This window comes from Natator depressus, chromosome 3, assembly GCF_965152275.1.
Source record: "Natator depressus isolate rNatDep1 chromosome 3, rNatDep2.hap1, whole genome shotgun sequence".
Classification (NCBI taxonomy): domain Eukaryota; kingdom Metazoa; phylum Chordata; order Testudines; family Cheloniidae; genus Natator; species Natator depressus.
The window spans coordinates 192,798,508-192,820,180 of record NC_134236.1 but is presented as its reverse complement, the minus strand read 5'-3'; the positions used below and the strand labels follow the sequence as shown (position 1 = coordinate 192,820,180).

At 40.9% G+C, this 21,673-nt stretch overlaps 1 protein-coding gene across 4 annotated transcripts in view; it reads left to right on the top strand.

Annotated features, from left to right (window-relative positions):
* Window positions 1-21,673, top strand: part of MEIS1 (Meis homeobox 1) — a 123,597-nt gene that overhangs the window by 48,870 nt on the left and 53,054 nt on the right. For all 4 annotated transcript variants that reach the window (XM_074949554.1, XM_074949555.1, XM_074949552.1 and 1 more), the window contains exon 8: window positions 18,507-18,652. In XM_074949554.1, the coding sequence (XP_074805655.1) occupies window positions 18,507-18,652 (146 nt within the window). The remainder of the gene's footprint in view (window positions 1-18,506; window positions 18,653-21,673) is intronic.

Genomic DNA, 21,673 nt, shown 5'->3' with positions numbered 1-21,673 from the left:
AGAGAACCAAGATAAGAAACTCTACACCATGTAAGCCCAGTAGGTGGCCTCATTGTTGGTGGGCAGGGGAGGGGAAATAGGACCTCTGCAACTCCTGTATGTCCCTGAGGAGACTCAGGTGAAGGGTGGTTAATCTGGAATTTGACAATGAGCAATCTCTGACTCTCTGCACCGTAGTTTATCATCATCACCACCCCCAAGCATTCAAAAATCATGAGTCAGGTCTGACAAAATCTTGAGGTGTGTTGTTTTTTTTTTAATAAGTTTGGGGGTCTCTTCATTGCCTTCTATGTTTGAGCCTTCAGGATTCCTGTTCTCAAGCTTTTCTCCACAGCCATGAGGACTCTCTGCTTGCCCTTTTTACTTTTTAAGTGAAAGCTAAGATTCTCATTTGACTCCAGGAGCGGGGCACTTTTAAATAAAAATGCCATTGATCTCAAAACTCATGATGAAATTGAAAGTTGGCAACACTGGCTCATCTTTAAAATAAGCATAATACTAAAGAACCTCACAGAAGTGCTGAGGTTTAATGAATGTTTATAAAGAATGAGTAGACGAGATGAGAGGTGCTATGTGTTTCAAGGCAGGATTGGTGTTAAAATCTTACTGTGTTCACGTAGTGGGAATGGCTGTGCGCAAACAATTAATGGCTTCACTTTGTCCCATTAGCTGTACACAGAATCTCTTGTCTGTGTATTACACTGCCAGCTATCATGTATTCTTGCCATAAACCATATTTTTATTATTTTCAGTTGGCTCTTTTTAAGACCTTCATTAAATGTAAAGCAATAGTTACAACTACTTCTACTCTAAATAAAACATGTTTCATATTCAGTTGCATTTCAGCACACTAATATGCACTAGACTCATTTTCTGTATTGTTTTGTGGTCAGATGTGTAGACATCTCAGCTGACCGTGAACACACCTAACTTACTATTACACTGAGTGTATGACATGTGGAGACCTTCTAGGGTTCTCTTTGAGTGTTTTGTAACATCTATGCAGATGTTTAAAGTTTCTGTCCTCTCTGCGTTCAGATGAGTGAGTTCACTTTGTATTCTGTCTGGAAAAACCTCTTCAGATTGTGAACAATGACCCTACTCAGGACTGGCTCTGGGCACCAGCAAAGCAAGCACGTGCTTGGGGCGGCATAATTCCGGCCCTGACCCTACTGTGTATTTCATAAGCATTAAATTCAAGGCATACCTCTTTCTGAAGCTGTGAATGTAAAATGTGAGGTTGGTACTAGATTCCTACTGCTAAGTACTACAGTTGTCTAGCCACAAAACAGGCACAGGATGTCAGACACAGCAGTGCAAGCTTTCGTTCAGTGTCTTGTCTCTGATCCTGAGGAACATCTCTAGCAGGAAAACCCCTGGCAGGAAGCTGAATGAGGCAATCTCTGTGACCTTCCTCTGAAGTTGTTCTGTCAGAGTGGGCAGGGTTCCTCTTATCCCATACCCCTGGAGTAGGCTGGGGAGCTGGCCTCAAAATCCCCCTGGGATCTACAGAAAGCTAGGGCCTCCTTCATAGATGTCCTGTACCTCTTCACCAGCTATAGGTCCTCAGTGGCCCTCTCTAGAACCCTCTTCCCTGGCTGCGCTGTAGTATCTATACTCTAGCATCAACTAAGGGCTGGTGGGAGGCTGATGCATGTTCTTCTGGCCTCCCCACTGCCTGCTCCCTCCATTCATAAGAACCCCACCATGCACACACACAGCCTTCTAGGGATGGTTAAGGGTAGATTCCCTTTCTCCAGTGAAATTGAGGAGAGATCAATTGTTTCCAGACCTATTCAGTTCCTGCTTTCTCTACTCAGACCTCTGACAAGGGTGCACCCATTATGGGTTTGGTTGGTGTGGCAAACTTATTTCACGGAGGCCTCTAAATAGCATTACAGTGGATTTGAACCACTGACCTATCGATGAAAAGCCCTGTTTTTTTCCCCTTCTCATTCCACTGGGCATTTTAACTCTGAGTCATGAGTAGAGCTGGTCAACTAGTTAAAAAATATATTAATTTTACTGTGCAAAGAGCTAACCACATTCAACACTTCTATGATTCATGGGATTGTGTTATCAGTGAGTATTCAGACAATCACCACGTACTCTTGAAAATGTTTGCAAATTCTAAGACCGTCACTAATTTTGGCACCAATGGTTATTTGTCTAAAGTCATGTATTGAGAATATTGGGAATGTATTATGAGATACTTATTTTCCTGTTTTAAGAACTTTCAGTGGCCCTGTGTGGGAGCTGAAACAGCTGCACATGTCTTAGGTGATCAGCCATATCACATGAGTCGTAAATGATTGAAGTGAACAGTTCACAAACAACACTTAGACTGGACATATAATTTTCAGACTATTTGGCGAATAACAAATTTATTCGTAACAAACTGGGCTGACAGTGCAAACCAGACATGAGGCTATATTTATAATGAAGAGTTTGAATAATTTCAGGGGTGGATGATTTGAATATAGATTTGCAGGTACTAAATTTCTCAAGTATACATACCAAAAAAATCATCCAAATCTTTGTACTTGTATGTTCACATGACATTTCATCTTGGAAGAGGCTTCTCTCCTCAGTGGATAGTGCAAAGGGACTGCTGTGATTCACACTTGTAGCAGGACACTGCGCCGTCAACCCAGGCAGGTGCTTTCATGTCAGTTGCCAGAAAAGTCTTTTACTGGTGCCAGTCCACACCTCTGGGAGAGTGGATAAGGATTCTGCTGTTCTAAATAACTTAAGAGTCATGTGGCATTAGAATAATAATGGATTTTAATATCCACTTAACTCCTGTGGTAGTGAAAAATACTCTGGGCTTCAGCAGACCCCCTTTGGCATGATCTCAGGTGGTAACATACTCCGTGGAACTCTGAGTGCACAGCTTGACGTCATCGGAACAAATAGATGTGTGGTCCAGATCCCGAGAGCATGATACTCTGTCTAGTAGCTTCTTAAAGTTGCTCTTTCCAAGTTAACCCTTAAATGGTTGTCTCTCATGCTGTAGGCCTGATTCTAATTTTGTTTACTTCAGTGTGATTCCATTGGCTTCAGTGGAGTTACTCTTCATTTATATACAGATGTAAAACCGGAATCCGGCTTTGTATTTTCACAGATGAGGATAATCGATACTTATCGGCATTCTCCTCACCTGCAAAAAATATAATTACAGTGATCAAAAGTACTCAAATCAGGTATTGGAGCTAAAACCCCCAAACCTAACAAGTCACTCCATAATCCTAGTGAGTTGAAGTGACACCTAAAAATAAATAGAAATGAATATAGAACTCGGGTCTCGGTCAGCACCCTGACACTCTGTAAAAAGGACACATATATACTTAGACATTAATGGAAGGTGTGGGGTTTCCTTGACCCCAATACATATGTTCTGTTTGTGGAGATGGGAGAGGTGGAAAGCTAGAAGATGAATGTGTGATACTGAAGAAAAGCCTGTTCTTTCCTGATATGTTGGATAAATTGTTCAAGAGCAGTTCATCCATGTGATGATATGACCCCTTTGTTACTGCCAAGGTGAGGGAGAATCTCTGGTGATCTGAAGAATAAGTGCAACAGGTTGCTCAGGTTAAATCTGCTCCGAGGCAGCTTTAACAGGCATACCACTTTTTTTTTTTAAGATTTAGTAAAGCAAACACTGTCTGCACAAGGGAGGGGGGCAGGAAACTTGCTCATTTGAAACAAGACTTCCCCATTTCCCTGTTTCCATTGTTCTTTCAATTTTGAAGATGCAGATTCCTCCTCCCATGCCCTTTCTTTCCACTCCTTTTTCTGTGGATGCCCAACAATTTCTATGAAGGGATCCATCCTCCCCATAATTTTGAACACCAAAGCATCACAGAACCCTTTTTATTCATATCACACACAAATTCAGGATTATGGAAAGTTATTTGTGTTCAGGTAGCACTCGCTGTCCTTCATGTGCACAATGATACAGTCCCTGCTCCGAAGAGCTCACAGTCTAAGACGAGCAACCTGTGAAGGCTGGGGGAAGGGAGATTTAATCACACAATCCTAATATGTCATTTCTTTGGTAAGTAAATAACCAATAATCCCCAGGTGCCCCTCAACCTAGACAATATAAGTTGACTGACTCCTGCAGTGCTTGGCAGAAGTGGGTCTCATGGAGGGTTTGGATGGGGGAGAGGATAGTAATGTTATAGGCCCTGTCAAGTGATACAAAAGGAGGCATGGAGCTGGTTGTGAGTGAAGAGCAGACAAACTGGTTGAACCTGGCATTGTTGACACAATGGAGGTGGCAACAGAATATAAGTAGGAAGGGCTTTGAAGGTAGAGACAATAAGCTTGAATTTTATTTGGTGGAAAAAGGGAGTCCATGAAAGGATTCAAAGAATAAGGACTCAATAGAAATGTAAGGGCCTGATTTCCCCCCTGCAAATAACAATGCGCAGTTTGTACTGCAAAGACATACAAAATCCCAAAGTATCCAGTAAGCCTTATGTAGTCCCTTCATAAAGAAACTGTAGGGCCTAATTCAAAGCCAATGTGAGTTGCTCAGGCCCATTGTGAAATAAGCAAGCTTCAGGAGTGACTAATCAACAAACATCTGTGGTATCTTCACAGAGAACCATCAGTAGTCCAGCCCTCCCCCAAGGGAGAAGGTATAGGAAAAGCTTTCTTCATGTTACCTAGATGAGACTGGGGAATAGCAACATCTCTAGTGATAAACTCCTTTCTACGTGCATGGGATTGCTTCAGCCACACAATATGAAAAGCAAAACTGCTTTTGAAGCCAAACTCTGCCTGGCTAATGAATAAATTGTGGCTAATGACTATGATTTTTGGTCCTCCAAAAATAGAGGATTCCTTTAACTTTTGTTGGGAACTAATTTATTAAATATGAACCAAACCACTGACAGCCCATGCTTCTTTCTTACAAAAGCAGTAATATAAGAGAGCGAGAACACAGCAAGCTTTATGCACTCAACAGGAAAAGGAAGGAAGCTCCTGTAGTTAAGGCAGTCGGTTGGGACTCTGGATGTACGAGTTCAAGTCCCACCTCTGATACAGACTTTGCACAAGATGCTTAATTGCTGTACGACTCATTTCCCATCAGTAAAATGGGGAAAAGAATACTCCCACTTTGCCTTTGTGCTGAGCAGAAAGAAGCCCTGACCTTTATAGGTGCTGTGAGGTACAACTGTAATATAAACAATAACGAAAACTGGGACACAACAGCCCTTTCCCTCTTTTCTCCACTCTGTTTGTCAATTCAGTAGAACCCCTGGCAACTAATGATGGAGAGAGTGGAAAAAATAAAGGGGATAAAAGTAGAGAACATAGAATAAAATCTCTCTGTGCAGATGACATTTTAGCTGAAATTTCCAAAGCCTTCAATATTGGCCTAATGCTGCTCTCACCCTCATTGTGTATTTTGGATCCTTCAAGACCCATTGCAGAGCTGTTGGGGAGAAAAATATAGACTAATCACTATCTGCAGTGTAAGATAAAATGCCCAGAACCAGAAGCAATGATGCTATTTGGTAGGAAACCAAAAAGATACTGAATGCATTTAATTGGAATTTGGGGGGACCTGGTAGCTAGCAGGAGTAGATGTAAAACATTTTATTTTTTTTAAAGTCCTTCCAACATGCCTCTGAGGGACCATGCTAAAGGAACCCCAGTCCTTGGCCTCTGCTGAGACTGGCAAGCAAAGGTCCTTTTTAGTGCCAAATGTGACTCCTGTCCACTAGCAATAGGGCCAAGATCACCCATTTCTATTATTTCCCTGAACAGCCATTAGATGGTAAGAATTTTCAGAGTGTGCTGTGTGTGCTGGCTTTTCAGTTCTCTGGCTGTACCAAAAAATTGAAAAATAAATTTTGTTTTAAGTTGACTCAAAACAAAACTTTTCAAATATTTCAGGGAACCAAAAATTTAAAAAAAAAAAAAAAGTTTCAGTAGAACAAAACATTTTGCTTGACCAGAAATGAAACAATTTGCTTAGTTTTCCAGGTAGTTTTAAAGGTTTATTAATAAAATTGAAGTAAATTTCAAAACAAAAAGTTGCTTCAAATAAAATTGATACATTTCATTTCAAAAATGTCAAAATGAAATGTTTCCATTTTTAGGGGGGTTTTTTTATTATTATTTTTTTTCAACCAGAACAATTTGGGAAATTTGACCATAATTTGTAAAATATTTCGATCTACCCAAATCTTCATCTTCTGGTGAAAAGAATTCTGGCTAATATCTGGCTGTAATCAGCAACGTAGAGGTGAAAGGTTTTGTCACCAATTTTGACATCCTGGTGCCAGAGGACCCCGCTCCATTGGCATTTCTGGGGGCAGTAAATGAGGTTCATCTTGCAGTATTTTCTCAGAAGCATCTGCTCCGGAGGGAGAAGTTTAGGGTGTGAGCGCCAGGTAGTTTTAGGCGGAAGCCTCCCATGGATCCAGAGGGCTCTTGCATAAGAGGACTCCCAGAGTTGCAGAAGGAGCAGTCATCTTGCCTGGAGCCTCTGTGTGGCTCTCCTTGCCCCACTCTTTCACTAAGATATCTTCCATAGGAGCTATGCTTCCTTGGCTCCATAGCAGTCATTGATAGGACACTGGAGGTGTTAATACTGCTTTGTGTGTGAATTAGGGAGCCCAGCAGGGGATAGTGCTGTGGCACCCTCTTCTTTCCACATGGGATAAAGATGAGTTACCCTCGTGCAGGGAATCGACCGGCCTCTTCCCTTGCTCCCAATTTTTTGTTTTGTTATTAGGAGCACTTCAGACAACACTTTGTGAAGCTCCCTCTTGTGTGGTGCAGAATGGAAGTCACCAGAAATTGTTACAGTAAAGTTGTCATTTCATTAGCACTCACATTGCCTTGTGTATTTACTATTGGAAGACAAAGATCTCAGTGGCTTTCACTGTAATTGTAAGGACTGGTTCTCTGTGCAAAATAATCAGTCTCACAAATCCCACATTCAAGGTTTTGTTTTTTTCCTCATTGCAACCTTTTAAATCGCTTTCTGGTCAGAACAGAGTTGTCTTTTGTGTTGGACAGAGACAGTCAGGTGGATGGAAATTTGGTACAGGCCTGCTGTAGTCAATCTCTTTTATCTTCTTTTGGCTTCTGTACCTCCCTCGCTACATGCAGCCTCCCTCTATTTATTGTAAAGGGACCCTTGTCTAGGAACAAAACCACTATTTTTTTTGCAGTGTAGGGAGTGGGGAACAGCATTAAAGAAGAACTCAGTTTGTTGTACTTGTCTAAACCCTTCCGTTCCCCAGACATCCCCAAGAGATTCCTATGCAGGGGGCTCCTCTTGGATTAAGGTATGCTTTTCCTAAACTGATTATTTTGTGTGTGCATGTGATAAGCAATATAACATTAATCTTTCTTCCAAAAGCTAACCATCCTTTCTTTAAAGCATGCCCAAGCTTCTCTGGTACAGGGAGTGAGAGGAGAAGTTTGTGGTCCACTCTGACTGCGATTTACCAGCAATAGAACTGATTCAGTTATAAGTGTTTGTTTTGTAACCTTGCTTATAAAAATGGAAAGAATTTCTGTTCAGCTTTTTGTCCTATTTGGAAGGGATCCGAGCACAAGATGTAGGTACTTCTGACTGTTTAGTTCAGAGGCCTTGAACTCTCCCTTTGACACTGTTTTTACTCTGCAGCCTTGAACAAGTCACTTAAGTTAAAGTGACAGAACTGGGACTTATGTGTTGCAAACAGTCCAACTGGGTAAGGGTCATACTCTCAGGCCCTTAATTTTTCTTAATCAGTTTCCGTATCCGTGAAATGGGGGTACTAAAATAATAACAATTAGCTACCCTAATTGAGAACGCTGTGATGAAGATTAGTTAGCCTATGTGTGGTGTTTTTTCAAAAGTTGGCTAAATGTTATCATTTAATTCTTTTTTGTTGCATTTCTTATTCTTGTAAATGTTTACCATAATTTTAAAGGCAGGCATCTTTCCTGAAATACTAGATTGAGAGGTAGATGTTTGAGTTTATAGTTTGCCTAAGCAAGCAGCAGTACCTGTGGGCAAAAGGAACTTTGTCTAAGGGTTGCGGGGAGGATGAGAGGCTTGCAGAAGCAACAACTAGGAAGCTCTGTAATTGTCAGAAGAGAAGAAGCTGTGTGAGTTTGCTTTTGTATTTCCCTTTATCAGCAGCATGGCCTGACAAGTGTGCCTGGGCCAATTGTATGTGTAGTAACACATGAAGAGTGATGGTTATCATCTGTTTTCTTCAGTTTTATTTTTCATTATCAGATTTCATTGATGGATGAGGAAAAATAAAAACCAAGATGCTGTATTCTGAAATAAACAAACAAAAAAGGGGGCCAGATACTATTGCATATTAGTGAGATTCTAGCATACCTCTGGGCAAAACTGTGGGCTCAACAATGGGCCTGCCTTCTAGCTGGCAAACAGCAGATCCCCAGCGTGTGCTGCCCTGATGAGACAAAAAGGGGTTATCCAAAGTACCTGCACTGCAGGGCCAGAGGACCTGTTAGTCTCCACTGACTCAAGGCAGATGTCTCTAGAACTGGTCAAAAATCAGGATTTCCATACAGTGGGAAATTCTGATATTTCAACATTTGATTTCATCTTCAATCAGGGACAAGAAGTTGAAATGCCAAAATATTTCATGTAGCAGAAAGTTCTGCCACTTCCAGGGGTGAAAGTAAGTTAGAGGACTTGCTGGTACGCCAGAGTCCTGAGCAGGGGGTGTGGCCTCAACCGGAAGAGGTGTGGCGTTAACTGGAAGAGGCAGGGCCTTAAAGCCCCGGGCTCTTTAAATCCTGATTTTAAGGGCCCGGGGCTCCAGCTGCGGTAGTGGTGGCTGGGAGCCTGGGGCCCTTTAAATCACCCCTGACCTACAGCTGCAGAGGCGGCTGGGAGCCCCGGGGCTCGGGGGCAATTTAAAGGGCCCAGGGCTCCAGCTGCCGCTACCTCAGCGGAGCCCCGGGCCCTTTAAATCACTGAGGAGCCCTGGGGGCTCCCGGCTGCCACCGCTACCCCGGGGCTCTGGGCTCTGGCAGAGCTTTAAAGGGCCTGGGGCTCTGCCGTGGTAGCAGCTGCCAGAGTCCCTGCCTGAGCCCTGCTGCCTGAGCCCTGGGGCAGCGGCGGCCGGGCTCTGTTGGGGATTTAAAGGGCCCCGGGGCTCCAGCCGCTGCTAGCGCCCCAGCCCTTTAAATCCCCTCCGGAGCCCCGCCGCCCCTACCCCAGGACTTTAAATTGCCGTCTGGGAAAGCCGGTCCCAGTACGGCACACCGGCTCTTACCAGTACGCCGGACCGGCTTCCTTTCACCTCTGGCCCCTTCCAGTTGAAATGAAATGTTTCAGCATTCCCGAATTTTGGCTCAGTTTGACATGAATCTGTCATGAGATGAATCTGTGTCTCACTGAGCTGCCATGGTGCCTCATGGGAGTTGTCATTCAGGTGCCTCATGCCACAATTCTCCTCTAAATCTTCCTTGGTGCCCTGCAGCAATTCAACCAGAGGGGCGGACCATGTGGCAGCTCAGGCAAGCACAGATTAATGCTGAGCTGACCCCAAATAAAACATTTTAGTTAATTTGACAAACCCAAATGTTTTGATTTGCTGTCAAACCAAAATCAAATATTTTGTTTTGATTTTTTTTCCCTACTGAAAATCAAAATTTTGTGGCAAAATTGAAATGTTACTGTTCATAAACAATTTTGACAGAAAATTCCTGAGCATCTCTGGTTATCTCCCTCTCAGACTGGAGGAAGCAGTGAAAAATTATTGCTTCCTATCTCTTGGCAGGGTGCAGGACAAAGGCAGCCCTGCTGAGGGAAGGTGGCCTATGGTAACACTTGGTTGGGAGAAATTACTCCCACAAATAAACTGGCCAATAGGCTATAACTGGGATGCTCTCCTCTTTGCTTTGGACCTCCTGTATCCATTTAGGTTCAGCCACAAGTCAGGTGTCCTACAAACTGTGTAAAATGCGCAGAGAGGCCCTTCCACCTACTGGGCCTGATCCTCAGCTGGTGTGGAGCCAGGTTGATTTACACTAGCAGAGGTTTTGGACCCTTTTTACTATCAATGTACATTTCGGCAGACTGTCATGGTAGCGTGATTCTGAAGACACGCTCCTTTGCTGCTTCATATGCTCCCAGTTTGTAACCTGTGCATAAGCACAAGTCAAATCAAAATTCAGGCCAAAATACTTTTATGTCTAGTAGATAGACTATTTCCTTCTTGTTGACAGCATAATAGGCTGGTTCCTCAGCTAATGTGCCAACAGGTTTTTTAAAAGTACCATATTTGAACAAAGTGTGTAAATTTTTTCATATTGAATCCATTTTTCCTCAACAAGTGTTATGACATTTATACTAGATTTTAGTTAAAATATTTTTCTAAGCGCTTTTGACTTTTCCTGGTTAAAACAGCATATTTTTCTTTCTATGCAATATTTATTCTTACAACTGCCCAAAGTAAGCTTCTGTTTTTTGGCAGGAGAAAGTTGTTGGCTTCCCATTAAATTAACTGCTTTCTTTTTAATATTTAACACAGAGTATAGATACATAACTTTAAAAATATCTTGCAACTTGTCCATAATACTGGACTTTCCTGGATTCCATTAAGAAGTTGTACTACATTTTGCAGGGTTTTTTTCCTTGGTGTTTAGCTATAAAAACTGCTGAATGGAAGAAAATGAGTAAAATCTGTGTTTCTTCCCTATTCATCAATGCTGTTTTTACTCTTTGTGTAGACAGCTAATTTGCTGGTGGTTTGCCTGAGGGGAATTCAAGTAAAAAAGGGGGATCAAGTTACTAGAAAAAGGTGCTCCTGTCTCTAAAGAACAAAGTACAATGATTCAAGAAGAAAAAACTTTGAAAATTTGTCAAATGCCAGAGTGTAATTTATACCTGGCCAGGTTACACCATATACGAATATTTGTGTAGGCTATTTTTGCAACTGTTTCCTTTAGTAACTTGTAAATATGGATACTATCTGTGACTGGCAACCCCCTGCTGTTTGTGTCATGATCTGAATCCTTGCATGAAAAATGTAAGGCACCTCTGTAAGATATGCCTGCAAACCCAACCATTCTGTGTTTGTGCATTGCTATTGCTCATTTTCAACCTTTTTTGTTCCTCATTATCTCTTTTCATTAAATATGTTAACAAGTCTGTTCCTTAATTAATTTGTCCCTCATTGCAAAGGGTGCTCTAAATTCACCCTGACCCCAAACATCCATTGTTGTAAGTCTTTTGGGGATGGATCCAAAGCCCAAGGTAGTCCATGTAATTCTTCCTATTTATTTCAGCAGGCATTGAATCATGCACTTGCATCAGAAATAACTATTTGTGAAATTTAAGCAACAGGAAATGTTATTTACAATAAAGAAACCCCACAGCCAATTTAAGCTTTCTACACTACTGTTTTTCTTGTCTTCCCTGTTCTCACTTCTAGTCCCACGTTTGGGTGTTGGCAAGTTGAGATATTGTCACAATGGGGTAATGTTACTTATTTTTTTTAAAAAATGTGGTTGTTGTGAAAGCCACCAGATTGACAGGCCTGTCACGTGAACCCTTCTGTTTACGCACAGAACAAGTACAGCATGGATGATGGCTGTGCAAGCATCATGCCAGTGTGTGTAGGACTTCTTCTGGAGTGGGTGGGTGCTTCAGTCTTCATACCCATTCACTCCTTAGATTTTAGTGCCAGTTAGAGGGGGAACATCTGTGCACTAGAATTAGACCAGCAACCCATTTCTCAGAGGCCTCTGAAAAACTGTCATTTAGAAATGACTTTTGGTCACTACTTTCCGGGTTCAAATTTGAATGGGTGTTCCACATATTCTATATTCCCTAGCTCCAGTCAATCCAAGAACAGTAACAGTCAGGATCTGATAGAGTAATTCCTTCTGTCCCACTCTAGACTTACAGCATCTTCGGGCTTGCTCCTTCTCAGAGCTGAAAATCTCTGGCTCTCGGCGGAGGGTGAGAAAACCTGGATTTGTGCTGGAAATGGCCCAACTTGACGATCACTTTAGATAAGCTATTACCAGCAGGAGAGTGGGGTGGGAGGAGGTATTGTTTCATGGTGTCTGTGTATATAATGTCTTCTGCAATTTCCACAGTATGCATCCGATGAAGTGAGCTGTAGCTCACGAAAGCTCATGCTCAAATAAATTGGTTAGTCTCTAAGGTGCCACAAGTCCTCCTTTTCTTTTTATTGAGTTCATTGAAAGCCAAGTTGAAGATGCTATCCATCTTACAGGAAAATCTCAGTATTTAGCATGATTGGGCCCTTTTTAGTGCAGGTGTGAAAGCAGCAAATTGATGGCTAACATACAATACATATCTTACATATTTCAGTAAGGGGCATCTGAGTGAATAGTGCAAATATCGTGAAAAGTGCTTGTAATTAACCCTTCCTACATAAGTTTGAGGAAAGCTGTTTTGATGCTATTTAAAATCACTCTGGAACATTATACTAGCTTAAATTATTCATTAATAAGCAAGTCTTTCCAGTGCAATCAGATACAAAAACATCATTTTGACGTCTACTAAACTTCCCAGAATGCCCTTTACTGTGAACTTGTCTTGATTATATGAACATCAGTTTTGACTGTGGAAAAAGATTCCAGTGCACCTAAGATCAGGAATGGTTACCAAAAGGCTTATGCTCTTGTTTGGGATGTAAGAGGAAAAGACCAACACAGCTGCGAATAAATGGTTAAAAGTTAAATATTCTGCTTAGAGAATTTGAAGTGTCTCATAATAAAAATAGTCAGAAGTAAAGGGGAACACATACCTGAATGCTCTTTTTTTAATTTTTACTGTGTATTGAGTTTAAAAAGACAACATTATCTACAAGACTATGAATGAAGAGAAGCTGTGTGTTTGTTTCGCTAGAACTGAGAACAATATCACTCTGATACAAAATCCAATATAGCCTCCTTATTTTAAAGGACATTGGCGTAGTCCCATGTTAATGGTGTGTTGCAATTCAGGGTGCACTTAAAAGTTGCTGAGAGTATTTTCCAGTGCTTTTGGGTACATTTCTTCAGTGAACTCCTTAAAGTGGTGGATTTAGATTCTTATCTAAAAGTGGATTGTAAAAGCTGGACCCTGGAATGTAGACTCCATCCTGCAGTTTCGTTGTGCAAGTTCCAGTGCTGTCTAATTTTTCAGACTTGTAGCAAAGCTATTTTTTCCCCCGGCAATTTTAATCTAATTTAACCACTATAATCCCCCTGAATAACATCTCTTTAAAATGTTCAAAATTTTCAGCTCTTGAGCAAGGATTGGAATGTAGCCTTTTAAGAAGAATAAGTGTTCTTGTAATGGAAAAAATTAATATTTTTAAAAGAAATTTGATCATACAACTGTTACTTAGAATGAAATAGCAACTTATTGCATAAGATTGTGTATTGTGAAAATATTTTCAGGGAGCAGGGTATTTCTTAGATTGTCTTTGAAGCTATAGGTTTCAGAGTAACAGCCGTGTTAGTCTGTATTCGCAAAAAGAAAAGGAGTACTTGTGGCACCTTAGAGACTAACCAATTTATTTGAGCATGAGCTTTCGTGAGCTACAGCTCACTCCGATGAAGTGAGCTGTAGCTCACGAAAGCTCATGCTCAAATAAATTGGTTAGTCGCTAAGGTGCCACAAGTACTCCTTTTCTTTTTTTGAAGCTATAGTTAACTTTTAAGACAATTAATGAGGTGTCCGTAGCCTAAAAATACGTTGGAAAAGGAGTTAATTTTCTAGCCAAGTGTATTTAGAAAAAATTGTATAGAATGAGCCATATTTTTCTGGCCTTGTTCATGTAAATAATCCACTAATGTGAGTAATGCAAGCAGAATTTGGCCCGCTATGTGTATGTACATGAATTTTGTATGAAGTATAAATTATGGCCAAAATTTCTCAACATAGGTACTTGAAATTAAGCTCCTAATCTCTGAATTGGACCCGTTGTGCAAAGACTCATTCACGTGCTTAACTTTACGCCTGAGAATAGTTCCACTGAACTCAACAGGACTACTGTGATGTATAAAGTCATTCATGTGCAAATGTTTGTGGGATCAGGATCTTAGGCCCCTAAAGAGAAGTTGTCCTGATTTTTCCAAGGTGCTGAGCATCTGCAGCTCCTAGTGAAATGAATGGGAGCAAGGGTTATTCAGTACGTTTGCAGATTCGGGTCATTTTTATTTTAGAGCCTAAATATGGATTTAGGAGCTTAATTTCGGGCTTCTATGTTTGAAAATTTGTCCTAGGCCTAATATATTTAATGAAAAGTTATACTTCCTATCTTTTAATATTGCAGTAGGATCTTTTTTTGGCTCATTGTTAAACTTGGAAAAATTGTTTAAACTTGTCATATGATTTTTATGACTGCAGCGCATCATTATTATGAATGAATGCAAGCACACCTATAAAGTACCTATTTTGCCAACAAATGACCATCCATAAACATCAGGAGTAATTGCGTGCTATGGGATTGTTACAAACTTTGTTGCCTTTTTGCTGCTTCTGTCTACAAATTTTGGGGTGTGGAGGAAGGGGAAAAAAGGGAAGTTGTAGGAGGAGAATGTGTCTGGGGGCGTGGGGGGAGGTTGACCTGAATGAGAGGAACCCCTGCTGACATGGCCAGTCTGACCCATTGAATGGTCTGAATACAATAAATGCTGCTTTATCCTTTCTTGAAAGGAACAAGATAGCACAGCCTAAATGCCTGGGTGTGCTTAAATAGGGAACTCTGGGATGTTTGAGTCGAGTGTGTTTGAAATCTGAGCTCTCTGACAGCCTGGGAGCTGCCACAGGTCACCTGCCTTACTCCATGGGGATAGGCCCAGGTCTCACAAGAAATTGTCCATGGACGAATTGTAGTACAAATTCCTTTCTTTGTTGGTTGGCCTCTTTCACTAGACCATGGCCTATAAAATTTTGTAAAAACAATTCTTAAATATTATTTGAAAGGGCAAATGGCCATGCTGAAAGGTTTGACAGTTTGACATATAGTGCATGGTTTTGATAGCTTGGAAACTGAAATGTGGAGCCAAGACTCTCCTTATGCTTGTTATAGGCTCGGTGTTTTTTAAATAGTGTCTAGTTGCTGTGCAGAGTTCCTTTGCTCCTAGCAATTTGACAGGCAATAAGTCTGCTTCAGTGATCTTAAATCCTTTTAGACTAATTTGTGAGAGAGCAGAAAAACAGCTAGCACCTTTTGGATTCAATGCTCAAAAATAGAGAATCAGGTATTGCCAATTAAACTGCCATTTCAAACAATCATATCAAGACAGATTACTTTAAATTCCTCTGATAATGTCATGCAATGCCTAAAGAGAAAGCAACTGGGAGTTTCTCTGCAGACAAAGGATTTGAGTGGACCGAACTCATCAGTGACTGAGGCAGAGGTAGTGTGAACTAGATTTCTGCATTAAAATGTTGCATATGTGCAACACGAATGCAAGCAGTGTGCATACTCTTCCCCTGAATAGCCAAAGGCCATTTTTAAGAGCTTCTGGCCCCTCAGTCACTGGCCTACTAGTTAATTGCCACACGGGCTTCGTGACACATGGGCAGATAATATGACATTTTCAGTTTCTGTCACTAGCAAACGCCACAACGTTGCTTGCACTAGTTGCTAAGAAGCTGTCAGAAACCATTAGCAGTTGGCTAAAGTTGCCCTATGGCATTTCCTCATGGCATCAGCAAAACGAGCATAAATCACCCAGTGGAGCCTACTGCTATACTAATGAGGCTGTAAGCTTGTTTATGGACTAGCATCATTTTTATGATTATTTCCACCTTTTCAGTTTGCCTTCATTTGGCGGTAGGAGAAGTCAACTTCAGGAATGAAGTCACTGCTGACATTTTACAAACGTGGTTCGTAGCTGCTACCATGTGGTTGGTCAGTGGTTCTTCAAGTTTGGTTAGTGATGTGATTTAAAAAAAAAAAAAAAAAAAGGAAAGAAATTCTCTGGAGACCTCATAGAGGTGGCTGTATCAAATTGCAGAGTGAATGGAAATGTTAAAAAACACAATTGACCATTTAGACTTTTCTCTGAGGTTTAGTCTTTACAGGATCAATTTTCAATTTCAAAAAGTGGAAGAGGTTAAACAATTTATTTAAAATGTATGAAAGTATTTGCTTTTAGAATAGTTTGTTGCTTTATTATCCACTTTCCCCCTTTCACCTTCCCTAACTTGTGTCGGACAGGACTAGGGTTTATTGTTTTAGGCTTTTCTGAACATGCACCAGTATTTATACTGGATTGAAAGCATTTGCTTCCAATGAAAATCTTGTCTTAGATTACAACCCAGCAGTGTAATTTCCCTCCCAGATGGGAGTAAAGTAGCTGTATTTGCCTAAAAACAGTAGGAAGAACAAACTGTGCATTAAGCCAAGGCTGTTTTTGGCTTGAGCTAATGATGTAACAGAAACCTTTTATTTGGGATAGGTCACTGCCAGGGATTGAAGGAGGTGATCTGGCTCTCGCTTGAAAGGTTTCTCCATTGTATCTACATAAGTCTTCACTTAAAAAATTCTGTTCCTAATGCTTCTGCTTTCATACAGCAGAAATAAACAGGAAAGGTTCTGGGGAGTGTTATACATGGAATGCAGAAAGCTTTTCCTCTCCTAATGGAGTATATAATTCAGGTGCCCTGAAGGCATGCTTTCAGGAATTCTTTTGCCTGAGGTAATGGGAAGCTCAGGCTGCTTTAAGGCCTTGATTATCTATTGATGCACAAAGCTGGAAAAAAGTCATCTCCGTTGGATTATAGTACATATTTCCATAAATTATCAATGAATTCTCTTCTAGTCAGGCACTAGGCATTGCCTACTAAATTAATCTGAAGGGGGTTAGAAATGGATAGAAAGTATATTTTAAAAATAGCGGTAAAACAATCATAGGGAGGTGGTGAAAGACAGTGTCATTAGGTTAGAAGCTTTTCATTTTTAATCAATGAACATGTAATATTTTTCTTTTCCTTGCTCTTGTTTTACAGATAGAAAGTGGATTAGCCCATGGAAATTTTAAATGCTGTTGAGTTGTTTCCTTTGCTCATGTTTCTTTTATGAATTATTATTTTATATGGTGAATTGCTTCTCTGTATAAAAGCCTTTTTTTTTCTTTTTCTTTTTCTTTTTTGTTTTTAACCTACTGAGCTTTCAAAGAATTTATCAGCCAAAGATATCTGGACTCTTCATGAGGACCTTGTTTTATAAATAGGAATATTCAAGTCTAGTCTTGCATTAAATACACACAATCAGTCATAAAGACAGCTACAAATTCACTACAGTCAGTAGTAAAATAGGAAAAATACTAAAAGTATAAAACTTAGTCACTTTTTTAGTTAAACTCTACATAATGTATCACAATTTTGACAGTTCAAAGCCCATCTTTTTTTTTTTTTTTTATTCCTAACAGAACAGAGTTAAACTCTTGGTTCAGCTCAGTTTGGTTGATTTTCTTGGTCATTCTTGCCTCAGGGTGTAAAGAATACTTGCCTAATTGCATCACAACTCCGTACTAATCATAAAAGTACTATCCTTGGAAGCCATGGTACACTATTCAATCCACATGGGGGGGATGAACAGAATAAATCACTGTATGGATTTGTTTATGAACTATTTTGGGGGCTTTAAACAAAAATGGTGCACTGATTGACCATGCACTCTAAACCTTTGTTTTTCTCTGCACACTAGGCCACTATTTCATCACAGACAAAAGCCACTGCTATCCAGTTGTATACTCCCGTAGATGAGCTGCTAATTTGGCGAGTTTAAGGCTATGTTCCTCTATGTTAAGGAAATTTGCGCTGGATCAATGTAGAGGTGGTGCACCAGCACAAGGCAGGGCTTACATACTGCATTGGTATAAATGCTGTTAACCCAGCATGAATTTATTTGGGCTGGGATTTTTAACAACATCTCAGAAGATTAGGTGCCCAAGTCCTGGTGAAAGTGAATGTGAGTCGGACAACTAGCTGCTTTGAAAATTCCAGTCTTAATATAGATAGAGCCTCAATCTTACTGTTGTCCCTTTGAACTTGGGTAGAGGACCAAATGGTGCAAGAGATTTGCCAGCAAGCTGACTCTGAATTTGAACTTTGCATCTCAGAGTGGAACATGGCATCTGGGCTGCTGTATGTTAAGGTGACATTACATCATCAATACATTGCAAGCCACAATTTGAGTCAAACACCATTTGCCTGATCTGTAAACACAGAGAGATTTCTGTGATGAACAGGTAATGAAGAGACTCCCCCTCCTCCACCTTGGCAGGCAGGGTGCTTGTCACTTTTTTTGTTGCTGTGCTGAATCAAATGTGAGAAATGGCTATCTCATTCTTATAGTTGTTCAGAATAAACCAGAATTTGGCTGAGAGAGTTTTTCTCTCCCCTCCCCAGGAATTACAGCATGAAAGAATTTTATATCCCATTTAAATATTCATATACCCCAAAGTCAGGCTTTGACTGAAGTATCTAAAGATAGCATAAGTCAAAATTTGATTCACTATATTTACAGGTGACGGCTTGGACAACAGTGTAGCTTCCCCCAGCACAGGTGATGATGATGATCCAGATAAGGACAAAAAGCGACATAAAAAGCGTGGCATCTTTCCCAAAGTAGCCACAAATATCATGAGGGCATGGCTGTTCCAGCATCTAACAGTAAGTGAACTCTAGATCACATTTGTGAAATGAACATGGAAAATGTCATGGTCATGGTGGTAGTAGACAAAAATATTTAATAACATGTTATTGACAGGCAGTTCAGGGTGCTTTTCCAATTGTGTCTTTACATCATTTCTAGATGCCAAGAGAGAGAGTATTTATAGTATATCTTTGTTTTTGTTGCTTTTAGCTCTTTGGTTTGAGTGCAGTTGTTAACAGGAGGTCATCAGAAAGTGTGATAGATCTTACAGTAATAACATTAGACCAATCCTGCCCTTGTTCACATGACTGCAGCTCCTGTTGACTTCAGGGTGAATTGCTGCTTTGTAGAGGAGAGCAGAGTTTGGCCCATTGTTCTGTGTTCTGGAGAACCTCCGAGAATCATTGGGGGGGACAGCTGGGAAAAACCAAAGCTTTTATTCAGATATGTGTCAGAGATCACATAATTCCTATTAGAGAGAGGTCGGAGCGTATCTGCTGTAATGGAAGAGCATCATTTTTAATTTGTTTGAGACTTTCTCGGTCCCAGAGTGTAAGGGTATCACTGTATTTAATATCACAAAGGGGGGGGGGAAGATGTACAGTTATTTGTTGCCACAGCAACTATACTTATTTCTGTGATTAGAAATAAAAATTCTAGGCAGGTGCACTGGGTGGAGTTTTAGGTTGCCGCTTTCATTAATGAGGTATAGTATCTGTCAAACCTTCAGTTGTTACCCAACAGTCAGACATGTCTAGTGCCACTCTTTTTGGGGGTTAAATTGTGGCTTCCATATGGTGAAGCATCACCAAGTGTTCATTCACATGGGATTCAGTCCCACAGACTGAAATCCTCCAACGGACCGTTTGAGTAATGGAAGAATGAGGCCCAAACCAGGTATATGATATTAAAGTACATTCCCCACTTCTGATCTCCCACTGCATCAATGATCCACTCTCTTCCCTGCCTGTCATTGGGTTAGGGGTAAAATAAGAAGCCAATCAACTCAGTCAGCCACAATAAGTTTCTGCCAAATTAGTAAATTTCAATTAATGTTTCCTCTCGTCATCCCTACTGCCTTCCATGTGCCAAATAACTAGATACTGGATGTCTGACAAACCTGTATCAGGCAGGGAATTCTTCCCTCCCTTCACCATCCTGGATTGCTGTAAATGAACCTTCATGCCTGATCACACTTGCCCAAGCCCAGATAGGTCCTAGACACCTCCCTGTTGATTTCCCTTACTGGCACAGTCCATACCAACTGGTATAGTGGCACCATGCTATCCCTTTCTCAAGAGCATCTTAGACCACTCCAAGGTGGTGTTTCAGAAGGTTGAAGTTACATTACAAACGAAAAGGGAATGCTTAACCCCCATTACAGGGCTGTCTTCTTCCCAGATATACAACGAGAATCTGGCAGGCTCTGATGTCACTCAGTGACTTACAAGATTGCAGGCAACTGACATCGAAGTATTCTGCAAATAGCCAATGGATACACTAAATCTTGGCCCTTAAGTCTAGTGACATTCTGATCCTCATACCAGCCTGACATCTCTGCACCAGCTGGCTGATGCAGTGGCTGCCAATTTCTTTCCTATGCTCCAAGATTGGAGAGAGACACTGTGGCAACTCTGCAGTTACAATGCAAACAATTACAACGCACAACCAAGTGCAATAATCAAACTCATACCAGGCCCTACACTTCCTGCTTGAACTGTCTTTTATATCTGAGGTGCTCTAAGAAATATTTATTATTTATATTATCAATATTTATTTCCAGAAGCACAATGTGCTAAGTGCTTTACAGACTTGGGCAATGGGTGTGAATGGTGCATTGCAGATATAAGACAATTGCTTTGCTGCAAGGTGCTTACTATAACAACTAGACTGCCACTAGTTGGTGGCAAGTACATTCTGGGGCAATGCCAATGAAGTAACCGCCTCATTCTGTAGAGTGAAGGCAGTAATCTCCAGGACCAGTGCAATAAAGGTAATGCTCTTTCTCCAGCATGGCAATGAACTGAAATCTAATTAAAAATCCACCATCCCTGCGGAGGAGCAGCCAAACCAGAGTTAGCTGTGTTGTAATTAAACAAAGGCTTAATGAAGATCCTCCTTATCCATACATTTGTGCAGCGTCATGCTGGCTTGAGGCTTGCCTGATCAGTCTTGTAAAACTGTAAAGGATCACACTCCCTACTTCCAGCTACTGCAAGTGGTTCATTATTATAGCCAGGTCAAATCAGCTCCAGGTGGATCATGGACCGTTCTCCAATACAAAAAAACTTGAAAATGTTGCCCAGAAAAGCAGACATGTTAGGCTCTCATAAACATGTTATGGTTAACAGCAGACTAAGAATACAAAGTTCCCATAATATGGTCATACATGGTAAGGAGATGTCTTTCTACTCTGGAAGGCTACATACAGCTTTGGCCTGTCTCTCCACCAGTGAAAGCACTAGAGAACATCTGCGTTGAAATGGGTGACCGATCACGTGTATGCAGAAAGAATTCAGTGAAGTACGTTGATATTCTGGAAAGAGATGACTTTAACTGCATTAGGGTTGGTAGAGAGCTGCACTACACACTGCTTCTGACATGCCACATTAGAGACAACAGAAAAAAACGAGAATACAGTCCAGTAGCAACTGCAGGTATTTGGGGCAACAGATCTTTCTACCAGTTCAAACACTGTCAGATGCCAAGGTCCTGTAAGAACACCCATTGTGGAAGGCTCATGCACTCGCTTCCTGGAAATGAGACAGACAATGCCATTGTTTCTGTGATTTATATACCTGTAAGTTAGGTATTCAGTGGTAGATACCTTACGATGATGATGCCCACAAGTTGCATCATTCTGTGGGATTGCCTTGACTGGGGTTAGTAATATGCATGAAGGACCTGATTACTACTGAATTTCCAGGCCCAAGTCAGAACTGGGAAAAATTTGGAAGTGGTAACAGCCCAGTCCAGCTTATAAAACTTCTGGACATCTAATGACTGCTTGGTGCATCAATCCTCTATAAATGTGTACA